We start from the raw sequence: 20,860 nt of genomic DNA on the forward strand, positions 1-20,860 counted from the left end.
TCCTCTTTACAGTTTATTTTGTCATGACAATGTTATATTAGTAATAAAAAATGGACCTTTGTGCATCATTTACCTCAGTAACACAACGAAGGTGGTTCCAGTTGTAAAAATAAATAATAAATAGCAAAACATCTTAAATGGCCCTGTAAATGCAGCCGGGACCCACCAAGACTCAGAGGTAGAATTGGGAAGAGTCAGAAAAAAAAATCCCCAAACTGGTCCTTGGGAGTCCTTGGCTGCAGACCGGTTTGCCAGCCAAAGAAACACCAGGTCCGACTGCAAATCAGGGGAAAACCCCATTTTTTTCTCTTCCACGTGTTTAAAACCTAAGTTTTCAACACTCGAAGTGCCTGTTCTACATGGCTATTCTCTGCCTAGGACAAGCTGCTAGCCCACGTGCTGAGATGTCGGTCACAAAGCTCTATTTAAGGGAAAAAAAATAAAAATAAAAAGGAAACGGCATGAACCGCAAAGCATCCTTTTATGGCCATCAACGGTCTCCGTGCTCTCAGGAAACCTCAGACCCCACTAGCAGCCCGCCAGTCGCAGCTCTCCCCGCTGCTATTCGCGTCCCTTGCCCCGTGGTCGTGCTACAAAATCCATTTTTCTCTCTCGAAGTTATTATACAGAAGCCATGGGAGGCGTGCTGCGTGCAGCAATATCTAAAATAAATTAATTTACAGGCTCCTCGGAGCAAGGGATGTGTGCATGCTTCGAGCGGTGCTCTTCTCATAAATACGTATCGTAATATCAACGCTAAAATAAATAACAACGATAATAAAAAGTTATGTGTGTGACCTAAGATCGGGTGCAACCTGGGGTTCAAACAGCCTAAGCGAGGGATAACAATGTCACCGCCAGGCCTCTGCTGTCCCCTGGCCTCGCAACTCGCAGGCCCCGCGGGTGGCCCCGGTGGCGGTGGCGGCGGTGGGGTGGAAGGCCTCTCTTCACGGTGGCTTCAGCAGAAGCGCTTGAGGTGCCGGGCAGCCTGCCGAAATGGCAGGGCTTCCCCTCCCGGCCTCCCTCCCGAAGGCGGATTTGGGTGTGGGTCCAGGTCAGGTGTGCAGGCGCTTGCTGGTGCCGCGGCTGGCAGCCTGCTTGGTCATGTCCTGGTAGGAGGCGGACTTGAGGAAGCGGGGGTAGGAGTCCTTCTCCATCAGCGTGCGGGTCTTGGCCTGGGCTTCGTTGAAGCAAGCGGAGGTGGCCCCTGAGAGGTTCTTCCTGGTGATCTCCCTGGTTTCGTGGTCGATGTTCACCTGCGGGGAAGGAGAGCCAAGAAACGTTAGCTCGGCATTAACCTCCCTCCCATACAGTCTTCTCCAAGCGAGGGTGAAGACACTCCCAAACCTTTCCATCCCTTCATTTTGGGGTGCCATGTGAGGTTAGAAAGCTCCCATGAATCAGGGCAAATCTTCCTATCCAACTTAACAACCCCCCCAGGGATATTTTACCCCTTCCCCTTTCTGTTCAGTGCCACCTTGCAGAGGCAGGAATGGCTCTCACCTCCCTGGGCGCCTCGCTTTGGACGAACTCTTCGAAGATCCTGTTGGCCTTGGAGGCCAGCTTGGTTTTCGACCGGGTCTTTTTGAAGTCCTCACAGGCCAGCCAGAAGTCCAGGTTCTCCTCACTGAATTCTGTCTTGAGGAAGGTGTGGAAGGCGGTCACCCCGTCTGCACAAAGGAGACAGAAGTGGTGAACGGGGACCAAGGAGATGAAGGGGACCAAGGGGATGAAGGGGATGAAGGAGATGAGATGAAGGAAATGAAGTGGATGAAGGCACTCAGGAGATAAAGGGGCTGCTGGATGTGGCACTGCCTAACCAGCCTCTCCCTGGGAGACCAGCCTGTGGCATCTGTGGGTTTCCTTTCCCTCCGGACAAATTCCACCCTGTGAGCCTCTGCTAATTGGCCTCGAGACTCCAATAAAATCCTTTCCCACAGACAAGTTTTATTTATCTGACCTTTCTGTAATGAGTCTTCAGAGTGTTTTCTCTACAGCTTCGGAAAAGAGCTAATTCTACCGATGGAGAAATCCACTGAGGTATGAGTACGCCTGCAGGAACTGAGCAGCAATGGCTCTGTTTTTATTTCTCAGCTGAGATTTGGGGGGAACGAGTTGCTGTGGGGCATGGAAGAGTGCCTGCAGCAGGAGAGCTGTGTCTCTATTGCATTAAAAAGCTGCAGATGCTTGCTAACCTTCGCAGCGTGTGATAAATGCTGGGAAAAATATTCCTAGCCCCTGAGTAGCACTGCAGAAGGACTGTCTGTTGCTGTGGAATAACTTAAAGGTAGACAACTGCTTTTGTATTCAGATTTGGTCCCCTTGCTGGCCACCAACAACTCCTCATGGGAACCCTGTGCATCACCAGATGTACAGCGAATTTTGGAGGGGAAAATGGTGCAGTTCAAGAAAGCAGCCGGATGCTTTCTCCTCATGTAAGAGCCATCCCTCAAAGCACAGGACAGGCAGACAGAGGGCAGCAACGTTTTCCGAGCAAATACAGCCTGCGTGAAGGTGGTTGCACCAGCAGCAGGCGTGCTGGGCATAGCTGGGGGTGGCGTGGTGACCCCACCAGAAGGTACACGCCACCAGCTCACCATGCCCACCCTGCTGCTCCTGGCCCAAGAAGCTGTGGGACAGTGCTCTTGCCTCCCTAGAAAGCACCCAGCCAAGAGGAAAGGGTAGAGTCTGGCTGAGTGTCAGCTCTGCCAGGGCAGGGAGAGCACCTCCTGAATTTCTAACATATCTAATTCAAGGAGGAGACCAGATTTCCTCTCGCACTGACTCCAGGCATACGTCCTACACGCTCTCACCAAGGGGAGAAAAGAAAAATCCTACTCACTTTTACTCTTCAGGAGCTGATCGAAGGATTCCCTCCACTCGAGCACCTCTCGTGAGGAGTCTCTGGAAAAGACAAAGGACGTGAGGCTTGCCGTCTTGCCGGCGAAGGACGGGAGCGCTTCGTTAAAGCAGTTCATGATGAGACAGTGCAAGGAGGGAGGCAGCGGCACCCGGCGGGACACCACAGCGAGACCCCAGTATCCATTACCTGTGGGCCCTCTTTCCTTTCTCTTTTTCCCTTTCTTTTGCCTTCCCCGATGGCTCCCCAGACCTCAGCTCCATAGCGCAGCTTTGGCCAGGCAGTCTTTAGGGGATGCTCAGAGGAGCCCTTTTCCCTGGTGCCAGCCCAGCAGAGCCTCTCAGCATGAAGGCGCCTTGCCTCCAGCAGCAAGATTTAGTGTTTTTTTCCCAGCGCTGTCTGCATTCCCCGGGGGACCCAGGCACTGGTTTGAGAAACCAGTGCCTGCGGGAGCCTCTGGCTTTTCCTGCTCGATGCTGAGTCCCCGCTCCGCCTAATGCCAGAGCATCAGCCCCCAGTCTGGCTTTATAACTGGTGGAGCTGGGACACGATCCGCCCCACTGCCTGTTGGGGTGGGACTGCAGGGACGAGCAGCGCTGCATCCTCCCTGCTGCGCAGATGGGCAGAGCATCCCCCAGGAGAGCCCCCAGCTTGCCTTACCTCTGCCTGGAGCCCAGCTGCAGCTTGCCGGCCGTCCCGATGCGGTGTGCCAGCTCTGGTTTGTGGAGCAGGATCCCCAGGCGGCTCTTGAGTTCCTTGGCTCTAGCAGGGAGGAAGGGGAGAGGTGAGAATGTGGGGACACGGGACCGCCACCACCATCCCCTCTCGCTCCTTCACCTCCTTTCTCGCCTTCTGCTGGGTGCAATAAAACAATCCCCCAAATCACTTTTTCCTCTCCCTGGCAACCAGGCTCAGCAGTGCTGGGTGCATGCATGGGGCAGAGCTGCAGCCCTGGTGCCCCCCCAGCTCTGCAGCCCCCTCAGGAGCATAAACCCACAAACCCGGCTCCTTCTCCGCCCTCCCAGCCACACAGCGCTGCTCTCAGCACACTGGGAAAGTGACAGCAGTCGCTTTCAGCTCGGCAGAGGGGGAGCATCTCCCTGCTGTGCTGCTGCTACAGCTGCTCCCTGGCTGTTTTGGGGGTGCTACCGGCCCTGCTGCCGTGCTGTGGAGGTGGTGGTGGCACCATCCACCTGCCCCACACCTCCAAGAGCCAGAGAGAGTGGGGGCAGCGCAGCTCCTGTGCCACCTGGGAGCCGGACACATCCCTGCCAGGCATCTCTGTGGCAATAGGGTGGGAGCTGCTGCTTCCCCGGCTCCTCTCCCTTGGGTGCCCCCGAGGCAGCACGCAGCCCCACTGCTATTTGTGTGCCGCAGCTCCTGCAGGCATCCCAAGGCACCCGGACTAAAATAAGCATTTAAATGTCAAGGCAGCGGCGTGGGGCTTCGTAGCCATGTTTGGCGGGATGTCACTGAGCGCCGACAAAAATATTGCAGCTGCCAACCTGGAGCGAGCTCTGCGAAGACGGAGGCAGCAAAACAAACCTCGTGCGTCTGCACAGAGTGACACGGGGCAGCCCTGCCCGGCCTCCGTCCCCTCTGCACGTTTTGGCTTCTGCGTCCCCTCCAGGGGAGCCTCACAGCTGCGGCCACAGCACATCACGCTGCCTTCCCCGGCTGCGTGTTTCTCTGCAGGCTGCACCCGGATCTCTATCAAAACACCACCACAGCCACCACGGTGGACCCAGCTGCTCCGACGTTAGGATCATCTTTTTCCAGCTCCTCCTCTGCTTCCCAGCCCTGCGGCGTGGCAAAGCCCCTTACCTTTCCAGGCAAGTGATGGGAAGCGCGGCTACCCCTCGGCACATGCTGAGAGCTGGGCACCGAGGCATCCAGCAGCTCATCGGCTCCCTGGGGCAGCACCTGCACCACCGCCGCTGCTGCCGTGTGCTGGAGAAGCAGCGAGGAGCCGTGTTTATATGGGGTGGGAGGGCTGGGAGGGTACCCAGCACCACGCCGTGCTCCAGCCAACCACGAGCTGCTCCGGCAGCCAGCGCAGAAGATAACGGCTTGGGTAGGTGCTCAGGGAGGGGGGCGGGAGGCTCGTCCTTGAGCATCGCAGTCAGAACGGCTTCCTCGATAAGAGGAAAAAACAGGCTCGCTTCCACCGACGTGCGGAGCCTGCTGAGTAACCGCGGGCACGCAGCCGGGGACGGCGAGGGGGGGACAAGGCAATTCGTCAGCGCAATCCCGAGGGCTGGTGACTTCAAACCCTTCCGCACCGCGTGGCCGAGGCTGGCATCACCGCAGCAGGAGGGTCCCCCGGGGCTGGCAATGAGGATGAGGGGCCCTGGCACGCTCTGCAGACCCCGCTGCAGCTCCCCAAGCACCCCACTGCAGCCGAGGCGCTGCGAGCAGAGCGGAGGGGAGCGATGTTCCTGCCACGTCTGCAGCTGGGTAAACGGGGGCTGACGTTTGCTGGCGTGTCTTCGTCATAAATACTCTGCTGGGGCTGTGGTAGGAGAAGGGGAAGGGGAGTGCATCAGTGGAAGACTGAATAAAGTGTGAGGAAACACCTGATAAAGGGGCATCCTACTGGGAACCAGGGGTGGGAAGAGTAGGAAGGGACTAAAAGCAGGAGAGAGGATGGAAACAATGGAAACTCCTCATCCCTTTCCTTCCTCCCCGCTCATCCCTGGCTATCAATAGCCCGGGTGATAAAACCTTTTTAAACATAAAGGAAAAGATTCAACCAAAGGCCAGAGGATGCACAAAGCTGTAGGAAACTGCGCCCAGGCAGTGGGGTCATGGGATCGAGCTGTTCCAGCAGAGTCCTCCCCATCAAGGCCAGGTTTTTTTCACTCTCACCGTTCTTTCACTCTCCCCTTCAAGGGGTGAGGGAGGCTTGAGGGTGGGCAGCTCTCCAGCGTAGGATCTGGTCATTGCAATATTTTCGAATGCAGAGCTCTTCGTTTGGGTTATGCAAGAGCCTCTGAGCCCAGCTACGTATGTGTACTCAGATGTCTTCATTCTGCTCTGTATCTAATTTAATTACGTGCTTCCTGTCTCATTTAGCTGAGCGGCCTCCCGCGGCTCCAGCCCGGTGTCTGCGTTATCAGCCCTTGTTTTGGAACACCAAAACCCGGCCGTGTCGCAACGCCCGAGCCGTGCTCCCTTCCCGTACGTGTGCCACGGCACCACTGGCACGGAGCCCACCGCCCACCCATGGACCAGCCCGGCCCCTCGCATCGCCAGCACCGTCCTCGTGGGGTTTGGTCCCTCCAGGGAGGTGCTGGCAGCCCCAGATGGGTGCCCTGGGTGCCTGGGAGAAGGTGGGACATGCAGGTGTGGGTGCTGGAGGCTCCAGCAATTGGAGAGCCACATCTGCAGCCCCGGCACTTGCAGGGATGGAGCTGCTGGCTTCACATGTGGGAGCAAAGCACAGAAGCTTGTCACCTCTGTTATTTCTGGTTTAGGGATGCAAAAAGAGGAAAATAAAGTCTTTATCCCCAGCACAACGTAAAAAGGGCCTCCAAAGCCCTGTGAAGCTCTGCGAGGTGCTGCGGGGATTTCTGGTGCCCTCATTTCAGCACATCAGTTAGTTTGGGGAGGAAACACTCACAGGAGGAGCAGGAGCCCAGCCGCCTTTTGGTGCGGGCTGCACCAAACTCAGCTCTTCTTTTAAAAGCCTCTCCCCACCCCCATTTACCTGCAGAGAATTTTTTTTTTTCCAGAAAAGACATGAAAGAAAGAAAAGGAATCCTGATAAATTAGGAGCAGATCTTGGGCGTGGGAGACCGGGAGCGGAGGAGAAGGAGAGAGGCAGAAGAGGAACCGCACGATTATACAGTGTGATGGGATAAAGGGGAGGATGCATTAAGGGATGGGGAAGGGAGGCAGGGGAGCAAGAGGAGAGGAAGAGCGTGCATCCTTCACCCCCCTGACAGCAAGCCACTGCCCCGGTCCCAGGGCGCTGGCTGGATTCCCGGCAAAAGAGCAGGCCACCCTCGCACGGAGCACCAGAGGAAATAGCTGCTCTGGAAATCTGTAGCAGTGCGGAAAGAGATGATCGAAATTAAAAAATAATAATAATAAATTAGAATTACAAATGAGGTTTTCAAGGGGCAGCTGTTACCCACTCTGCTCACACGCTCGCTTTCTGAAGCGCCGGAGCGCATCTGCGCAGGGAGAGGTATCTGACAGCAGGTATTTTTAATTTTCTCTTTCCGTTCCCAGCACCTGCTCTTTAAAGCCACTGAAGAGCAAGGAAAAAAAAATAAAAAAAGGCGATAGCTAAATATATCCTGAGAGGAGAGACAGAGCAGCACTAATGGCAGATTCTCCCCTTGGATGCATGCAAATTGTTTTGGCTCAGAGACAGGCTTAGAGGGAAAGAAGCTGCAGATAAAAAGGAAAAACAATAAAAGAAGAGAATTAGGGCAAAAAAAAAGGGAGGGGGAGAGATAGGAAGAAGACAGAGGGACTGATAAATTTCACTGCAGCAATTCCCAGAGAAAAACAAGCTCATTTAGGTTTCTTTTTTTAAAAGCTGAAGCAATCCTGCGGGGGCTGTGTACCGAACACTTACCTTTGGGCCACGAGGAGGGCACCGGGGCCAGGTCGCTGCCTGCTCCCACTTGCCAGACCTCGGGGATGCTCTGCATGCCCCCAGCCCTTCCCACATAAGACTTTCCTCTGGGGGCAAAGGGTTCCCTCGGCTCCAGACCTGAAGAACCTCTTCCCACTCATCCCTCCCCAGTCACCGCTCTCCAGGCTGCCTTCCCTGCAGCTCCTTCAGCCTTTCCCAGCAGTTGTTTTAGGAGGCAGCCCTCCGTCCCTGGGTACAACCTATGCCCACTTCCCTCCCCGTGAAGGATCAAGGGCTTTCCCGGAGATACAGGCACGAGGTGGGTGCTTCTCACGCTGTTTATTTTGCGTCCTCGCGGTCTCGATACAGCGCAGGTGAGCGACACTTTACAAGGCGGGGACGTGACCACGGGGGTGGCATCGCCCAGCCGGCAGCTGATGTGGCTGAGGAGTTTCTCCAGCCTCGTTAGGGGAAGGGGAGCCTAGCAAACAAGCAGCTAATGAGGAAGGGAAGGCGAAGTGAAGCCGAGCCCATGCCCTCCCCAAGGGAAGGAATCAGACTGAACCACCTGTGCGTCCTGCCCAAACTGCTCCGGTTATCTTGCGGCACCAGCAGCACCCAGACACCATGGAGGCAGCTACAGCATCAGGACTTTGAGTAATTTTTAAACAATTAAAATAAAAACGGGTCATAGGGGACATCTTCCAAGAGTTGGTCTTCTACCCAGGTACCTGGTGGCTCAGTTCTGACTTCACCCCGTGCGCTCACTCCCTCCTACCTCTCCTCTGAGCCACCCACGATCACGTTTCTCGTGATCTGCACCTTACTCGGGCCCGATTACCAGGTCCTCAAGGCCCCTTCCTGCCATCCCACAGGAGGTGGAGGTGCCAGAGAGCTTGGAGAAACATCTGAACTCCGTGTGTCTCATTCGTTTTGCTTGCAGAGGAAGGGGATGAGAGGTTATGCGAGGATGAGACACTTTGGTCACGGAGTTTAAGGTGGATCCACCCCATGGCGTGCTTGTACCCTGCCCTTTCAACACCGGTGTCCCACAGAGGGTTGCATAAACACCCCAAAAAGCCTCCTTCCCCCCAGTCCTTTTCCTGTGCTTTTTTGCCAGAAATGTTCTGGGTTTTTTTCAGTACTAAGCTCACCCCCTTTTGCCACCTCCTTCCCATGCGCTCAGCTCCCTGAACTCCACTTGAGCTTACCGGAGCATCAAATCCCAGATGCAGCCTTCCAGTAAAACCAAGAGGAAACACAGAGCAAAACGACCGACTTCACTAAGCAAATACAAGGTGCACAGCTTTATTTACTCTACTTTTTTTTTAATCAGGAAGCTAAAAGGAAGCACAGCTGCGACCCTGCCGAGGCAGCTCCGCCTGTGCCCAAGCGCGCGGAGCACAGCTGCCGTCTCACCTAGCCAGCCCCTGCCGCAAGCACAGCACGTGGAGCACGAATGGAGGACAAAAACACGACACTGGGACAAGCCGAGCCTCTGCAAAGCCCAAGGGGTGCACGGTAGAGAAAAGCACTCTCTGGTCTGGCAGTGACACTAACATTAATTCCAGCTCTGTGGTAAAACGCTTCGGTGCCAGAGAAAACGCAGTACCAAGGAACAAGACAACTGCAGCAGCCCCAGGAAGGAAAGATGGTGAATAAATTAGGTGAAGCGGTTTCTCCTTATATAATGGGCAAGGAACAGCTGCTAGGAGCAACAGTAGGAGGTGTGTAGGAGGGAGATGGTAAGACAAGAGTTGGAAAAGGAAAAGGAAAAGGAAAAGGGAAGGGAAAAGGAAAGGGAAAAGGAAAAGGAAAAGGAGGACAGACAGACGCCTGGGGACAGAGGGCATGCAGCCAGGAGGGCAGGGGAGACTGGGAGAGACCAGGGCTCAAGCAGTGCTGGTGGAGGGGAAGGCTGGCGTGGACAGGAGTGCTTCAGGAAGGTAAAGATGAGGAAGAGGAGGGACGTCCACAGAGACAGGGCTGAGAAGGAGAGAGGGGTTTGGAGGGAGAAGGAGGCCCACAGTGAGGGAGAGTTTGCAGGGACAAGTGAGAGGCACTCCAGGACTGGCATGAGGTATGCTTTGCTATTGCTCTGAATGCTGTAAACATTTTGGTTTTGTGTCTATCGGTGAACATTCAGTTCAGTTGGATACATGTGCTCTTATGGGTAATTGGAAGCCTAGCAGAATTGTACATCTCCTATCACTAGTCGAACTTACACAAGAGGCAAACACAACACCGCTAAAAATCTCGTTTTATGTCGTTTATGCCTAATTCTCCTATTTTAACATGCACATCTAGGTCTCAGAATAGCTTCTCTAGAAGGAGACACTAAGTAACATATAGGTGAATTCACATGCACTCTCAGCACCCACACCCACGTACACACACACCTCCTGTGCTCACACCAGCAGGACTTTGCCCCTCACGCTTTCCCAGCGTGGAGGGCAGGGACCCATTGGTACATTAACAAGTACAATAAAACGATGGAAATAATCCCAAACCTGGCCCAAGCAGGAGAAGGAAACTCAGAGCAGATTCGGGTTCCGCATCTGCTTCTGGACTGAACAACGGCTGGAGTTTATGGAGTAGGGAAAAGCAATTTGTAAAATTCTTCTTCCCTTTTGCTGTCAAAGGACTTAAGAGCTGGCTGGATACACGCCAGCAGAAACACTGAATAAAAAGAGCTGAGTGAAACGTTTTTTTTTCCCCTCTCTTCATATGCTGGCACTCTCTGACATTACTTGAAGTGGGAGCACGTTTTTGGAGGTGTGTGCTTGTGGAGAGGGAAAATGGGGTTTGTAAGTTCTGAATATCCCTTTCACATCAGTAAGAGATGAATCAAAGGTAGGATATTTGTCCTCGATGGGGATTAGTCATCACTCAGTGCTTTCCGAAGCTTTGGCTCTGTCATTATTTCCTTCATCAGCCCCTGGTTTAAGAGGAAGAGATATAAGTTGCCTATTTTAATTCACTTCAGCCCGACATTTGACATAAAAGAAGCAACTGGTGCCAATTTCTTATTAAAATAACAATAATAAATTACTTTAAATAACTAGGCTGCTTTCCTGCAGGCGAGACAAACTGTAAGAGCAGGAACAAAAATAACCGTGATAGATTCGTGTGCTTCAGACAACACCTTTGCTCCACTGTATGCTCTAGGACATTTCCTGTCGAGGATATTATCTGGCATCAATTTAAGGGGCAAAACACTCACCCTACACCAGCCGGCAGGAATACAGCTCCTGTTAGCAGTGCCACCTCTGAGTGTGCCTGCTCAAAGCCGTTCCCCAGACAGATGGAGGAAAGAGAGGAGCTTGGTTTTTACAGAGCTTTTGGCTGCTTTGAAGTTTTTTGATGAATTCTGGCACAAAATAAAAGGATGCCAACACCGACTGGAGGAGCCTGTCGGGAGATGTTACCTACTGGGCTTTCTGGAGTCACACTCTGAACAGGACCAGCCTTTGTAGCCATCAGGGAAGCCTGGGAATTGCCCTCACTTCTGATTTTCTTTTCCTTGTCCTTATTCCTAGACAAAAACATCTAATTCTGCTGTTTCCTCATCTCCTGGTCGTCCCTGTGACCCTCTCAGCAACGGGTGCCTGCAGGGCACGTGCTAAAAAGCCTCTGCTGGGATGTGTCAGCTGGCACTAGAGGTCAGCATCATCCAAGCCCACTCAGAAGATGTACCAGGAGCTCTAAGAGAAGCACCCTGGGGCAGTTAATGTGGCCATCTTCCTCCTCTTTAAAAGCAGTAAGTACATTAAAAGCAGAATTACAGCAAAATCCAGGGCCCACCTTTCTTCCCCTGCAGACATTGCTCTTTGCTCCCACTCTCAAACAGGCAGCGAGTAAGTTTGCACGAAGCTGCCACGGTGAAATTTGCACAGTGATGTTTAGGCTTTGGGCTCTGTCCCCCTGCATTACGGACCTCATGCATCTCATCAACAGCTTCAGAAGTCAAGGGGCTGTGCAGCCAAGTCCAAGTGTGGCCGCAGGATGCCACCTTGAGATGATTTTTGCCTGCAAAACTGCAGGAGAGTTCTAGAATTGACCAGCCAGGTTTTGAAAAGCAGGTTTCCCCATTGAACAGAAATTTTGCTTTTGTACTGTATTTAGAATTTAGTGTCTTAGAGACCACAGGAACGCATCTCCAGAACAAAACAAACACACTCATCATCCCTATCATAATCCTACACCCATCCATCCTAACATCCTGCACAGCATCCTTACAAAAAGCCTCAAAACCTGCTAACGTAGGGATAGTAACTTCTAATATCCAAGCAGACCTTTTGCATCTTGTTCCAAACATTATGCATAGCTTCAGAATTCAGACTACCCAGTTTACACCAGATCACATTTACATCTTTATCACCAGCTATCTGATGTATCAAACCTACCCACCACAATAAACCAGAACATGGGTTTACCAACCTCTGATCTGTGGATGACTCCAAGGAGAGAAGGAAAAGATCCATGAGGTCCCTTTCCAGACCTTCCTAAAACTAAGAAAACAGACCTCTGGTCTGCAGACTTAAACCCACAGACGATCCACTTCCCCTCTAGAAAATATCGCAAGAATCTGACAGCTGATAAGCTGGGAAAGCGACGCTGCAGCAATTCAGATGGTAAGAATTACAGTACAGAGGTGGTGTTACACAACTGACATCTGCACAGAGCCCTCTCCTGCAGCTGGCTGTCCAGGCTGTGGGAATAGGGCCAAAGCACGCCTTGCACACTACTTCACACCCAGACACTCGTCCTGCACCCTGTTTTTAAGCAAGCACCATGCAGCAGGGTCTGTGCCTTTAGAATTTCTTTACATTGCATTGAGCCCACAGTGGACAATCGGTAGGTAACAACAACAGTCAATAATCAGTAAATAACAAAAAGAAGGTTGTGTTTTCACATTACCTCTCCCTGCCATGCGCTGGTGAAGTACTACGATGAGAAACGATGCCTGACACGGCAGATGGATCTTGTGCTTTTCTTACACCTCAGCATGGGGCAGATGGGACATTCAGTCTCCCAGCTCTTTCCCAATGGCTGGCAGTTCGTTCCCAAAAAGCCATTGAGGTGATTAAAGTCTCTGGTGGCCAAAAGCCTCTTTGTGTGAAGTTTTGGTATGGTGCCTAGCACAATGAAGCCTAACAGTGACTGGGGTCCTGAGGCTGAACTATAGTACACATAAATAATATCACTGAAAAACAATCATTTGCACTAGAAGACCAGGTCTAGCAAGAGCTTTTGGGGTTACCTTCCTCATGAGAAAAACTCAGCTCCTTGACAGTCACACAAAAATAGCATCTAGTCTCCACCCCTGGAAGAAAAGCAGTCAGGGGCATGGAGGGGCTGTGACACGTCAGCTGCTGTGGTATCACGAGGTGTGCAACCAAAGTGGGAAGGTGAGCTGAGTTTGCTGACGGTTTCCTCTCCGGGAAGCAGCAAGAATCGTGTGCCTTTGTCTTCTCACTCCCACCCTCTTTTTCTCCTCACAGCCTCAGGATCCAGACCCCAGCAGCCAGTGTGGGGGACGGTGCTTTGGATCGTACTTGGCTACACAAGTTTCAGAGCTGCCCTTAGGGCCCTTCCAAACACAGGGATAGGTGAGAGCCACTGAGGTGTCTGGAAGGATGGGAAGGTGCAGAGACATTATTTACAGACAAACCAGCGTGGTAATTTTAAAGGAAACCTGCCTTCCCAACAGATGACCCCATGACTAGAGAGGATAGGGTTTTGTGCTAGAGAGAGGCAACAACTGCAAGATGCTACTGCTAACCAAAAAAGCACAGAAACTCAAAAAGTCCTAATTCCACATTCAGATCACGCTCTGGAAGCCTCCTCTTCCTCTCCTCCCTCTTTTCTTATCCCCACTGCTTTTAACACCGAGAAAGTTTCACATTTAGACATGGGTAGTTGCTGTTGTAGGAAGCACATGGTTTCCGAGGGCCCCATCGCTGCTCTAGCTGAGCCTCCTCTGGGTTTGAGATAGCAGGTCTGTGTAAATTTTGGATCTCAGGAACCTGGGGTAAGAGTCTTTTTCCATCAGGCTGTGCACCTTCCCCTGAGCTTGGTCAAAGCAAGAGAGGGAGGGCTCCTGCATGTTTCTTCTTGTCAGCTCCCGAGTCTGGAAGTCTATGTTCACCTAGGAGAAACAGCAGAAGAGAGTTTGGTACTGAGTGACTGGTTTGCTTGCTTAAAATGGCACATTTCATCTCAGTGACAGGACCAAGCACCTACTCTCAGCCATGCCTAAACAGTCCCCCTAACTCTGTGGGGTTTAGTAATCCAGAGTTATAAATCCTGTCCCAAACTTGGAGAAGTTGAACTAGATTTATAACTATCTGAGCACTTCTGAAATCAAGTTACTTTTATTCAGGCTCTCAAGCATGGATTTACGCAGCAAATCTTCTAGAAATGCTAACTTGGCTTAACATACCTCTTCTCCTGTTGACCAAGTTTCCTCTATTCCCTTTTTCTTCACTACACGCCCAATAGAAGGGTGAGTGAACTTTTAGCTGGGTTTAAACTATCAGTATATTCTTATTAAATGTTTTTAAACTCTGTTGTTATAGAATAAATTGTTTGATTTTTCCCATAACAGCTTGATGTTACCATATCTTCAGTAGGGACTTGAAAAAACAAACAGCCCTCATGTTATGACTGCAGCATGTTTGCAAAGCCAACAATACACGTTTTCCTGTTCTCTCTCCCTTGCAAACAGTTAGCGTTTGTTAGGGTTATTGTTTAAAACCTGTCTGTTAAGATGTTATTTATCATTATTACCCCAGCGTCCAAACATCAAGCTGTCTAGAAAGTAAAGCTGTCTGCCTTAACCCAGACGACAGAAAGAGAGATCAGCTCCCGATGTCACTTAAAGGTCATTTCACATTCTAGCATGACAACAGGAACAAATTTTAGGGAAGACTCCATCCAACCTGCACTTGTATTTCTAATGCAACGTCAGTCCTGCAGTCCTGAAGATCTCACACAGCTTTTATGAATATCAGCACAAGGTGTTCACACGAGTGCACCCTGAGATGCCCACACCACCTGGTGCTTGACAGTGGCTTACAATAATAGCCTTGCTAGCTCCAAGATGGAGTGGAGGCAGCCCTCTTAGAGGGATCCCCTCACAGGCAGCTTTACCTTTATCGTGACAAGCACACATGCTATCAAGCAAGAGAACTGCTGTGGGAGAGCAGGTGCAGCAAGCACTCTCCTGGTTGCATTATTAATACAGCAGCACATCACGACACAGGATCTGACAGTCACATCAGCCTGTCAGTACTTTAAAGAGGACTTGAACAATTCCAGGCTTCAGGTTGTGACTGCGTTTTTTGTTCACCTCCGAGTTATTGCTCGCATCTTTCAGGAGCTCTAATTGAGTTTGGAGTTAGTCAGCAGATAAACACTCTTCCCTGGAGAGTCAACAAGTTAGTCATTCGTGGGATGCTCTTAGACAAAATGTCCTGGGAGAAATGAGCCCAATAGCCTGTTTGGGGATTGATAGTAAATGAGAGGTTCAATGTGCAAAACTCCTAGGAAGCTGGTGGAGGTTCGGAAATGTGGGTTGCAGTTGCCAGTGAACTCACTGGCTATGACTAATTTAGTACCATCAAAGTAGTTACCCTCACCAGGGGATGAGTCACTGCAAGCAGAGGCAGCAGGAGCAGGCAGGATGGCGTTCCTGTAACAGGAAGCATTCTGGCCATCACCTCCAGCAGGGAAGGAAGGAAGGAAGAGCTCCCTGCTCCCCCGTGCAGGGGAGCTGGGCCTGTTCCCCGTGCCAGAGGGATGCTCTGCCTGCCCGAGGTGCTGGCCTACCAACCTCTCGAGGAGCCTGCACGTCGATGAACTCCTCAAAGATCCGCTGGGCCTTGGAGGCCAGTTTGGCCGCTGAGCGGGTCTTCTTGAAGTCCTCACAGGCGAGCCAGAACTCGAGGTTTTCCTCGCTGAACTCCGTCTTCAGGAAAGCGCGGAAAGCGGCCAGCCCATCTGCAAGGGGGACGAGGGGAGTTACAATGGAAGGAGAAAGAGGGCATGGAGCACTCTAACAGGCATCCCCCCATCCGTCTACTAGAGGCCATTCAATATTTCTCACAGGCTATGTGACAGCACAGTCCGTGATCCCAGGACTTACTCATAACTCACACGGTTACATCAGCTGGAGTCTCACGAGCTGCCATGAGACCAAACATTCTTCACTGCTATTTTGAAAAATAACTTTTTGCCAGCTAACACGAAAAGGTTTTCTTTGGGGCTGGGATAGCTAACCTTTGAAAAATTCCCCTTGAAATGATACAGTCCAATGATACAGTCTCTTTGCTGCACCGTTTGTGCATATTAATATCCCACTTTGTAACGTCCTATCCGTCATTAAGAAAAGCCTTTAATAAAACATAGCGCCTGTGGACTTGTCTCCTATGCTTTCTGTCACTTTGCTTTACTGCCTTGTGACATATTTTTAGTTATTACTTATACAGAGGAAGGATCTCGGAGAGCCTAACTGTTATAGCTACAATAAAGGGGGAAAGGAGAGGACACAGCGTAATTACTACTTGTCTAGTCAGTGGTAAAAGTGTTCTTATCACTTGCTAATGCTTAGCAATTGTGACATTTCAGTAATGTAATCTGAGTCAGCCGGGACAGATTAGAAATATGGAAAGATTTATTAGGCAATGTGTGCTCTTAAACCCCTGCCTGGGTGTATTTATGGACACAGCTATTGTTTTTTATTTCCTTTCCCTGAATGGCACAAGCAGAGTTGAAATAGCTGAAGGTTTTACACATGCCCTTTCTCCTTTCCTGAGCCTAGGGATAAATTTGGCTCCTAATTTTACTTCTTCCAGTAACATGTTTCTAACTTTTCCCACTCTCTTTCTATAGGGTCTCAGCGTTTGTAGCTCATAAATGGAAACCTCCCCAGTCGGCATTAGCTACTTACTTCCAAGTAAGCACCTAAAAATACTGACAGAACTGGGAATGCGCTCGGCAAGGTCAGACTCAATGAAAGAATGTGCAAGTGCACAGCAGAGATGGATGAAGGTTTTGTAGGACTTGAACTCCTTCTGGCTGCCCTGGCTCTCACAGGGAACGACAGACAAGATATTAGGCCAGGTAGGACCAAACTCCAGGCTAACACTCTCCACTTCAGGCTTCTCAAAGCTCCTTCACTGACAGGCTTGGCAATGCTAACTGCTCCATCAGCACTCTGCACTGCAAAGAGCTGTCGTGGCACAGCAACCAGCAGCTAAAAGAGGAATGTTTCCATCTCAGCTACCCTGGTTTCTTTCTGTCAGCCCCAGGAGGGCAAGGAATGAAGGAATGGCAGTATCGCAGCAATTCATCCTGGTGCCCCTTGGTTAATGCACTTGTAGAAAGAGATGATCGGGGTTTTGGACTGTTACTGTGGGCAAAGCCAGGGCTCTTGCCCAAGAGCACTGCAGAGCAGCTAACAGTGCAAGTTGTGGGTTCAAGACTGGGGGAATAAGGCAACATTAGCCCTCGAGAAGTCTGCAGAACAGAGCTCCAGAGGCATCTCCAGGAGCTGAGTGCCTGTCAGGATCACGCTGCCCCCAGCTGCTCGGAGCATCTGCATGGGTAGATAAACATGGCACAAGAGAGGAATGTTTTAGGGCTTGTTTCCTTCAGGGAACAGGAACCCAGGAGACACAAGGATGTTTCAAAGCCTACGTCCCCTCCCTATTTAACATCGACAAAATTCATAAGGATTTTGCAGATGACTTGAGAAGAGAGCAGGGAGTCCTTACGAGAAGAAACAGAGAGGACATCACAGCAGACTGACAATTTCAGAAAGGAGAAAGCACAGAAGGGAAAATGCAGCCGTTCCCCGAGATGTATGCCATTTGGTATATCACGGGCTCGTAGGATGTTTGGTGTTTATTATTCAGGCACCCAAATACACTGTTATGACAACACAACCTCAGCTGTGTGTTCCTGCGGAGATCTTGCTTCCCTGTCCTGATCTTCCCCCGTCGCCTTTCCTCTCCAACAGCCCCAGAGCCCCGGCACTGACAGAGGATCACTTGCCAAAAATAGCAGCTGTGCATGGCAAATATAATATCTGCAGAATGTAATATCTGCTAAAACAAGTGGACTTCGTGATTGATGAGATGAGAAAGGCCTTTGCTTCAGCCCTGCCCCAGAGAGCAGCCGCGGCAGCTGGGACCAGGAGGTTTCCACATGCTCTGCCTCCCGCTCTCATGTCAATCAGCTCCTTTTTATCTCGAAGTAAGTTTAGACAGACGATATATAAATAATTGTATCTGGCTGTTCTCCACTTTTTATATATATATTTCTGTCATCTCCTCCTCACAGCCCGAGGGGAGCTGGAAAGGATCAAGCCAGACCTGGGAGGACCTTGCAGAGGAGGCCCTGGATGCAGGAGAGGTCATCCTCAACTTGAGGCTGCCTCGCTCTCCGCAGATTCGCCCTTAGCCTTTGACTCTCTGCCAGCACTTACAGCTGGGGCTGGCAGTCAGAGTTCAGCCTCGGCGATGGAAGCCCAGATGACCGCACAGCAGTAAATCGCTGCCAGGCTGCCCACGAGTTTATCGTGGAACAAGGACAGATCTAATGGAAAGGGCAGGAGGGCAACGAGGTAGGGGACCGGCGCCACCTGAGCTGGAATGTGACCTGGATGTTGACTTTTATGTCCTGTACATGAAGACTACCAAGGAAGCATCCATCCCTCACCAATGATTCTATGGTATCTTTAGAGATCTCGTGGGATATCCCGAAAACACGCAGCTGAAAGGCATGGCTGCTCAAGAAACAGACACCGTGGTGTAAATGTACAGCCTTCCAATACAGCTGTTGGATACTTACTCAGGAATTTGACTCAAAAGAGTGGTGAGTCTTGCTTGAAGCCAACGGATTTTATTACTTTCAGCAGGGCAGATAGGATGATGGCAAAGAAATAGAGCTCTTCCACCTGGGTGTCAGGAGTCAGAAGGAGGAGCAGAGGAACATTTGCTTTAGAGTTTTGCAGTGTGAATAGCCTTAAAAGGACCAGGCTCTGCTCTCTAGAGCAGATAAAAACAAATTTGTGATTTAGAGGGGAACTACCAGGCAGATCAACAACTACATGAGGTCTCAGATGTTCCTGAAACCTCACTCAGACATTATCCTTTGGGCTGTGGAGAGAGGTTTCTTTACAGAAAGAAAAGACGTGGAGGAAGGGACTTAACTGGCTTGCAAAAAATACAGTACAAGTCTTAACTAAATCAGGCGTCAGCAACATGAGGAAGAGCTGAGATTAATAGCTTAAATCATTCAGGCAGACAGTTTAATAACCAAGGATCTAGCCACTGTCAGAGTAAAAAAGCTATCAACAATCATTTATTTAATGCATGCATTGCACACCATCAGGGCCATCAGCACGTCATGTAGGAAATAAAGAGAGAGTCCTTATGGCTGGTAGATGGATGGATTAGCTCTGTGCAATATTTTGGGTCCAGGGCTGAAGAGACAGGGCCACAATGTTCTGCATAGCATATGTACGTGCTCTCCCTGCTGCTTAGCATTGCTTTGGTGAATGTTAGCTGCCTGTCACTAGCACAATGCTAATGCTAATGCTGTTCTGGCTTAGAAAGAACTGGGAGTAGGAAGGGATATTCCTATGCTGTGTGGGAAGAGCAGCAACGTATAGACAACAGGAGGAGGAGGAGGACAATAAAATTTGGGCAGAAGAGCACAGAGATCACAAAAAAAAAATAATAAATTGTAGATGGCAAAAAAAGTCATCCTTGAGATAAAAATGGAAATTCAGCGCAAAGGTTTTCCATGTCAGATGCTTCGCTGGAAACTGACTAAGGGTTGAGGACAGACTGTCCTGCCGGATTCTGGACAAATGACAGGCCATGTGTCCAGCCCCGCGAGGGATGCAGAATGAGACATGCCATTGCTTGGATCTCCCTCCGGCAGCCTGTCAAAAGGAATCTCCATCTGGCTGACCAGACTGTACCTCCCGGGCACGGGTACAGCAGGGGGATTACTCCTCCGTTACTCACACACATACGCACACTCTGCGGACCATGTAAAGCTCCGGTTCCCTGGGAGCCATCACTAATCCAACACTGGCTCAACAGGGGAAAAGATGCCAAAATCTAGCATGTTAAAACCTCTGCTTTTGCCCCTTAGCACCCAAGGAAGCATGCTACATGCAGCCCTGCCTCTCACTTGCTCAAAACCCAGCTGCAAAGCAAGATCAAACTCCTCTCCTGCTGCCTGCCACGCTCACAAGCCCTGACCCAAGGGAACACCGCTGTGCTTGGAGATAGGTTTCTTGCAACAAGCTCAGACAAGGCTCCTGCTCTAGAAAGAAAGGGGATTGACTGGCTGACCCTACGGTTTCTAGTTGATTTGCTTCACCCATTAGCAAGAGCGAGTCAGATATCATTGCACTGACCTACTTGTCTTGGGGCTGCCAGTGAAGCTGAGCTGTGCTGTATCCTATAATTTGGCACTGGCACTCTAACAGGGCAAGGCTGAGGGATGCTGAAGTCCCAATGCCAGAGCAAAAGGAAGGTGAGGGTGTGACTGGGAGAGCCGAAATTGCACCACCTTCCCTACCTGCAATCTCTTGCCAATGTCAATGCAATTATTTTTTTAAAGTGCTGGGAACTAAACAATCTGAATCAGACCACTCTCTTTACAAAAAAGAGCACTGCCCAGCCTGGGAATCTCTGGAAACATGCAGTTGCTTCAAGATCCAGGGCTTTTCGATACTCCACTCAAGGTACTGACATAAAGGATCAGGATCAAACAGTATCTACAGAGTTCATTCAGTAAAACAACGGGGGAACAGTGGAAGGGGCGCCTAAGGGCCATCACACTTAAGGAATATTTGACAAAAATAAGCATAACATTCTCCATAAAGTTTGTGTAATGCATAGTACCTGTTCAGACCACTTCCACTTGAAGACCTTTTGGAGATTCAGGAAAATGGGAAGTGAAAGAGCAAAAGTTTTCTGTCTCTCTCATACAGCTGCTATACCCAGCTCCCAAGTACAACTTGTGCACTGATTTCCCTGAAAGAATGGGATGATTGGAAAGAACCCCAAACCGCTGTAACATTTGACTGTGAAGGAAAGCACGACTCAATTCCCTGAAATCAGCATCACAATCTCCCTTCCAAAATAGACAAACTGTCCATCTAGTGAAGAAAGAATTCATGACAGATGTGTCAAGCAGAAGCGGTCTACCTGCTAATGCTAGAAACCACAGGGGAAATTCTCCGTGAGCCCAGCTGGTGCTTAGCCCATGCCCTGAAGCATGAATTGGAATTTTCCCTGGCTAATATTTTTCACCTGGGCAGTCATAGTGAAATTAGACTGATACAGTTCTGTCCTTCTCCTGGCACTAGAAATAGGACACAAGCT

General features: G+C 50.6%; 2 protein-coding genes across 6 annotated transcripts in view; both read right to left on the reverse strand.

Moving 5' to 3' along the window:
* Window positions 1-4,778, reverse strand: RGS16 (regulator of G protein signaling 16). 2 transcript variants are annotated; one of them, XM_032192499.1, is made up of 5 exons: window positions 4,685-4,778; window positions 3,521-3,622; window positions 2,843-2,904; window positions 1,504-1,670; window positions 1-1,256 (listed from the first exon to the last, which is right to left on the reverse strand). In XM_032192499.1, exons 1-5 carry the CDS (start codon window positions 4,762-4,764, stop codon window positions 1,056-1,058), a joined length of 612 nt encoding a protein of 203 aa, XP_032048390.1. In that variant the 5' UTR covers window positions 4,765-4,778; the 3' UTR covers window positions 1-1,055. The 2 variants fall into 2 exon arrangements, with proteins under 2 accessions (XP_032048390.1, XP_032048391.1); XM_032192500.1 differs by lacking the exons at window positions 3,521-3,622; window positions 4,685-4,778 and adding an exon at window positions 3,050-3,340.
* RGS8 (regulator of G protein signaling 8) overlaps window positions 3,607-20,860 on the reverse strand; it is a 25,037-nt gene continuing 7,783 nt past the window's right edge. For 2 of the 4 annotated variants that reach the window (XM_032192502.1, XM_032192501.1), the window contains 2 exons: window positions 15,286-15,452; window positions 7,802-13,599 (listed from right to left, as the gene is read on the reverse strand). In XM_032192502.1, the coding sequence (XP_032048393.1) occupies window positions 13,417-13,599; window positions 15,286-15,452 (350 nt within the window). In that variant the 3' untranslated portion in view covers window positions 7,802-13,416. Of the gene's footprint in view, window positions 3,623-7,801; window positions 13,600-15,285; window positions 15,453-20,860 lie in introns of those variants that run through there. The other 2 variants (XR_004253553.1, XR_004253552.1) reach the window with 2 other exon arrangements.

This window comes from Aythya fuligula, chromosome 8, assembly GCF_009819795.1.
Source record: "Aythya fuligula isolate bAytFul2 chromosome 8, bAytFul2.pri, whole genome shotgun sequence".
NCBI classification, from domain to species: Eukaryota; Metazoa; Chordata; class Aves; order Anseriformes; family Anatidae; genus Aythya; species Aythya fuligula.

Coding starts and splice junctions, on each gene's coding strand:
- RGS16 (XM_032192499.1), bottom strand. CDS start 4,764: ATGAGCTGCTGGATGCCTCGGTGCCCAGCTCTCAGCATGTGCCGAGGG. Junction 3,623..4,684: donor CCCATCACTTGCCTGGAAAG/GTAAGGGGCTTT, acceptor CCTCCCTGCTAG/AGCCAAGGAACTCAAGAGCC. Junction 1,671..2,842: donor TCAGCTCCTGAAGAGTAAAA/GTGAGTAGGATT, acceptor TCCTTTGTGCAG/ACGGGGTGACCGCCTTCCAC.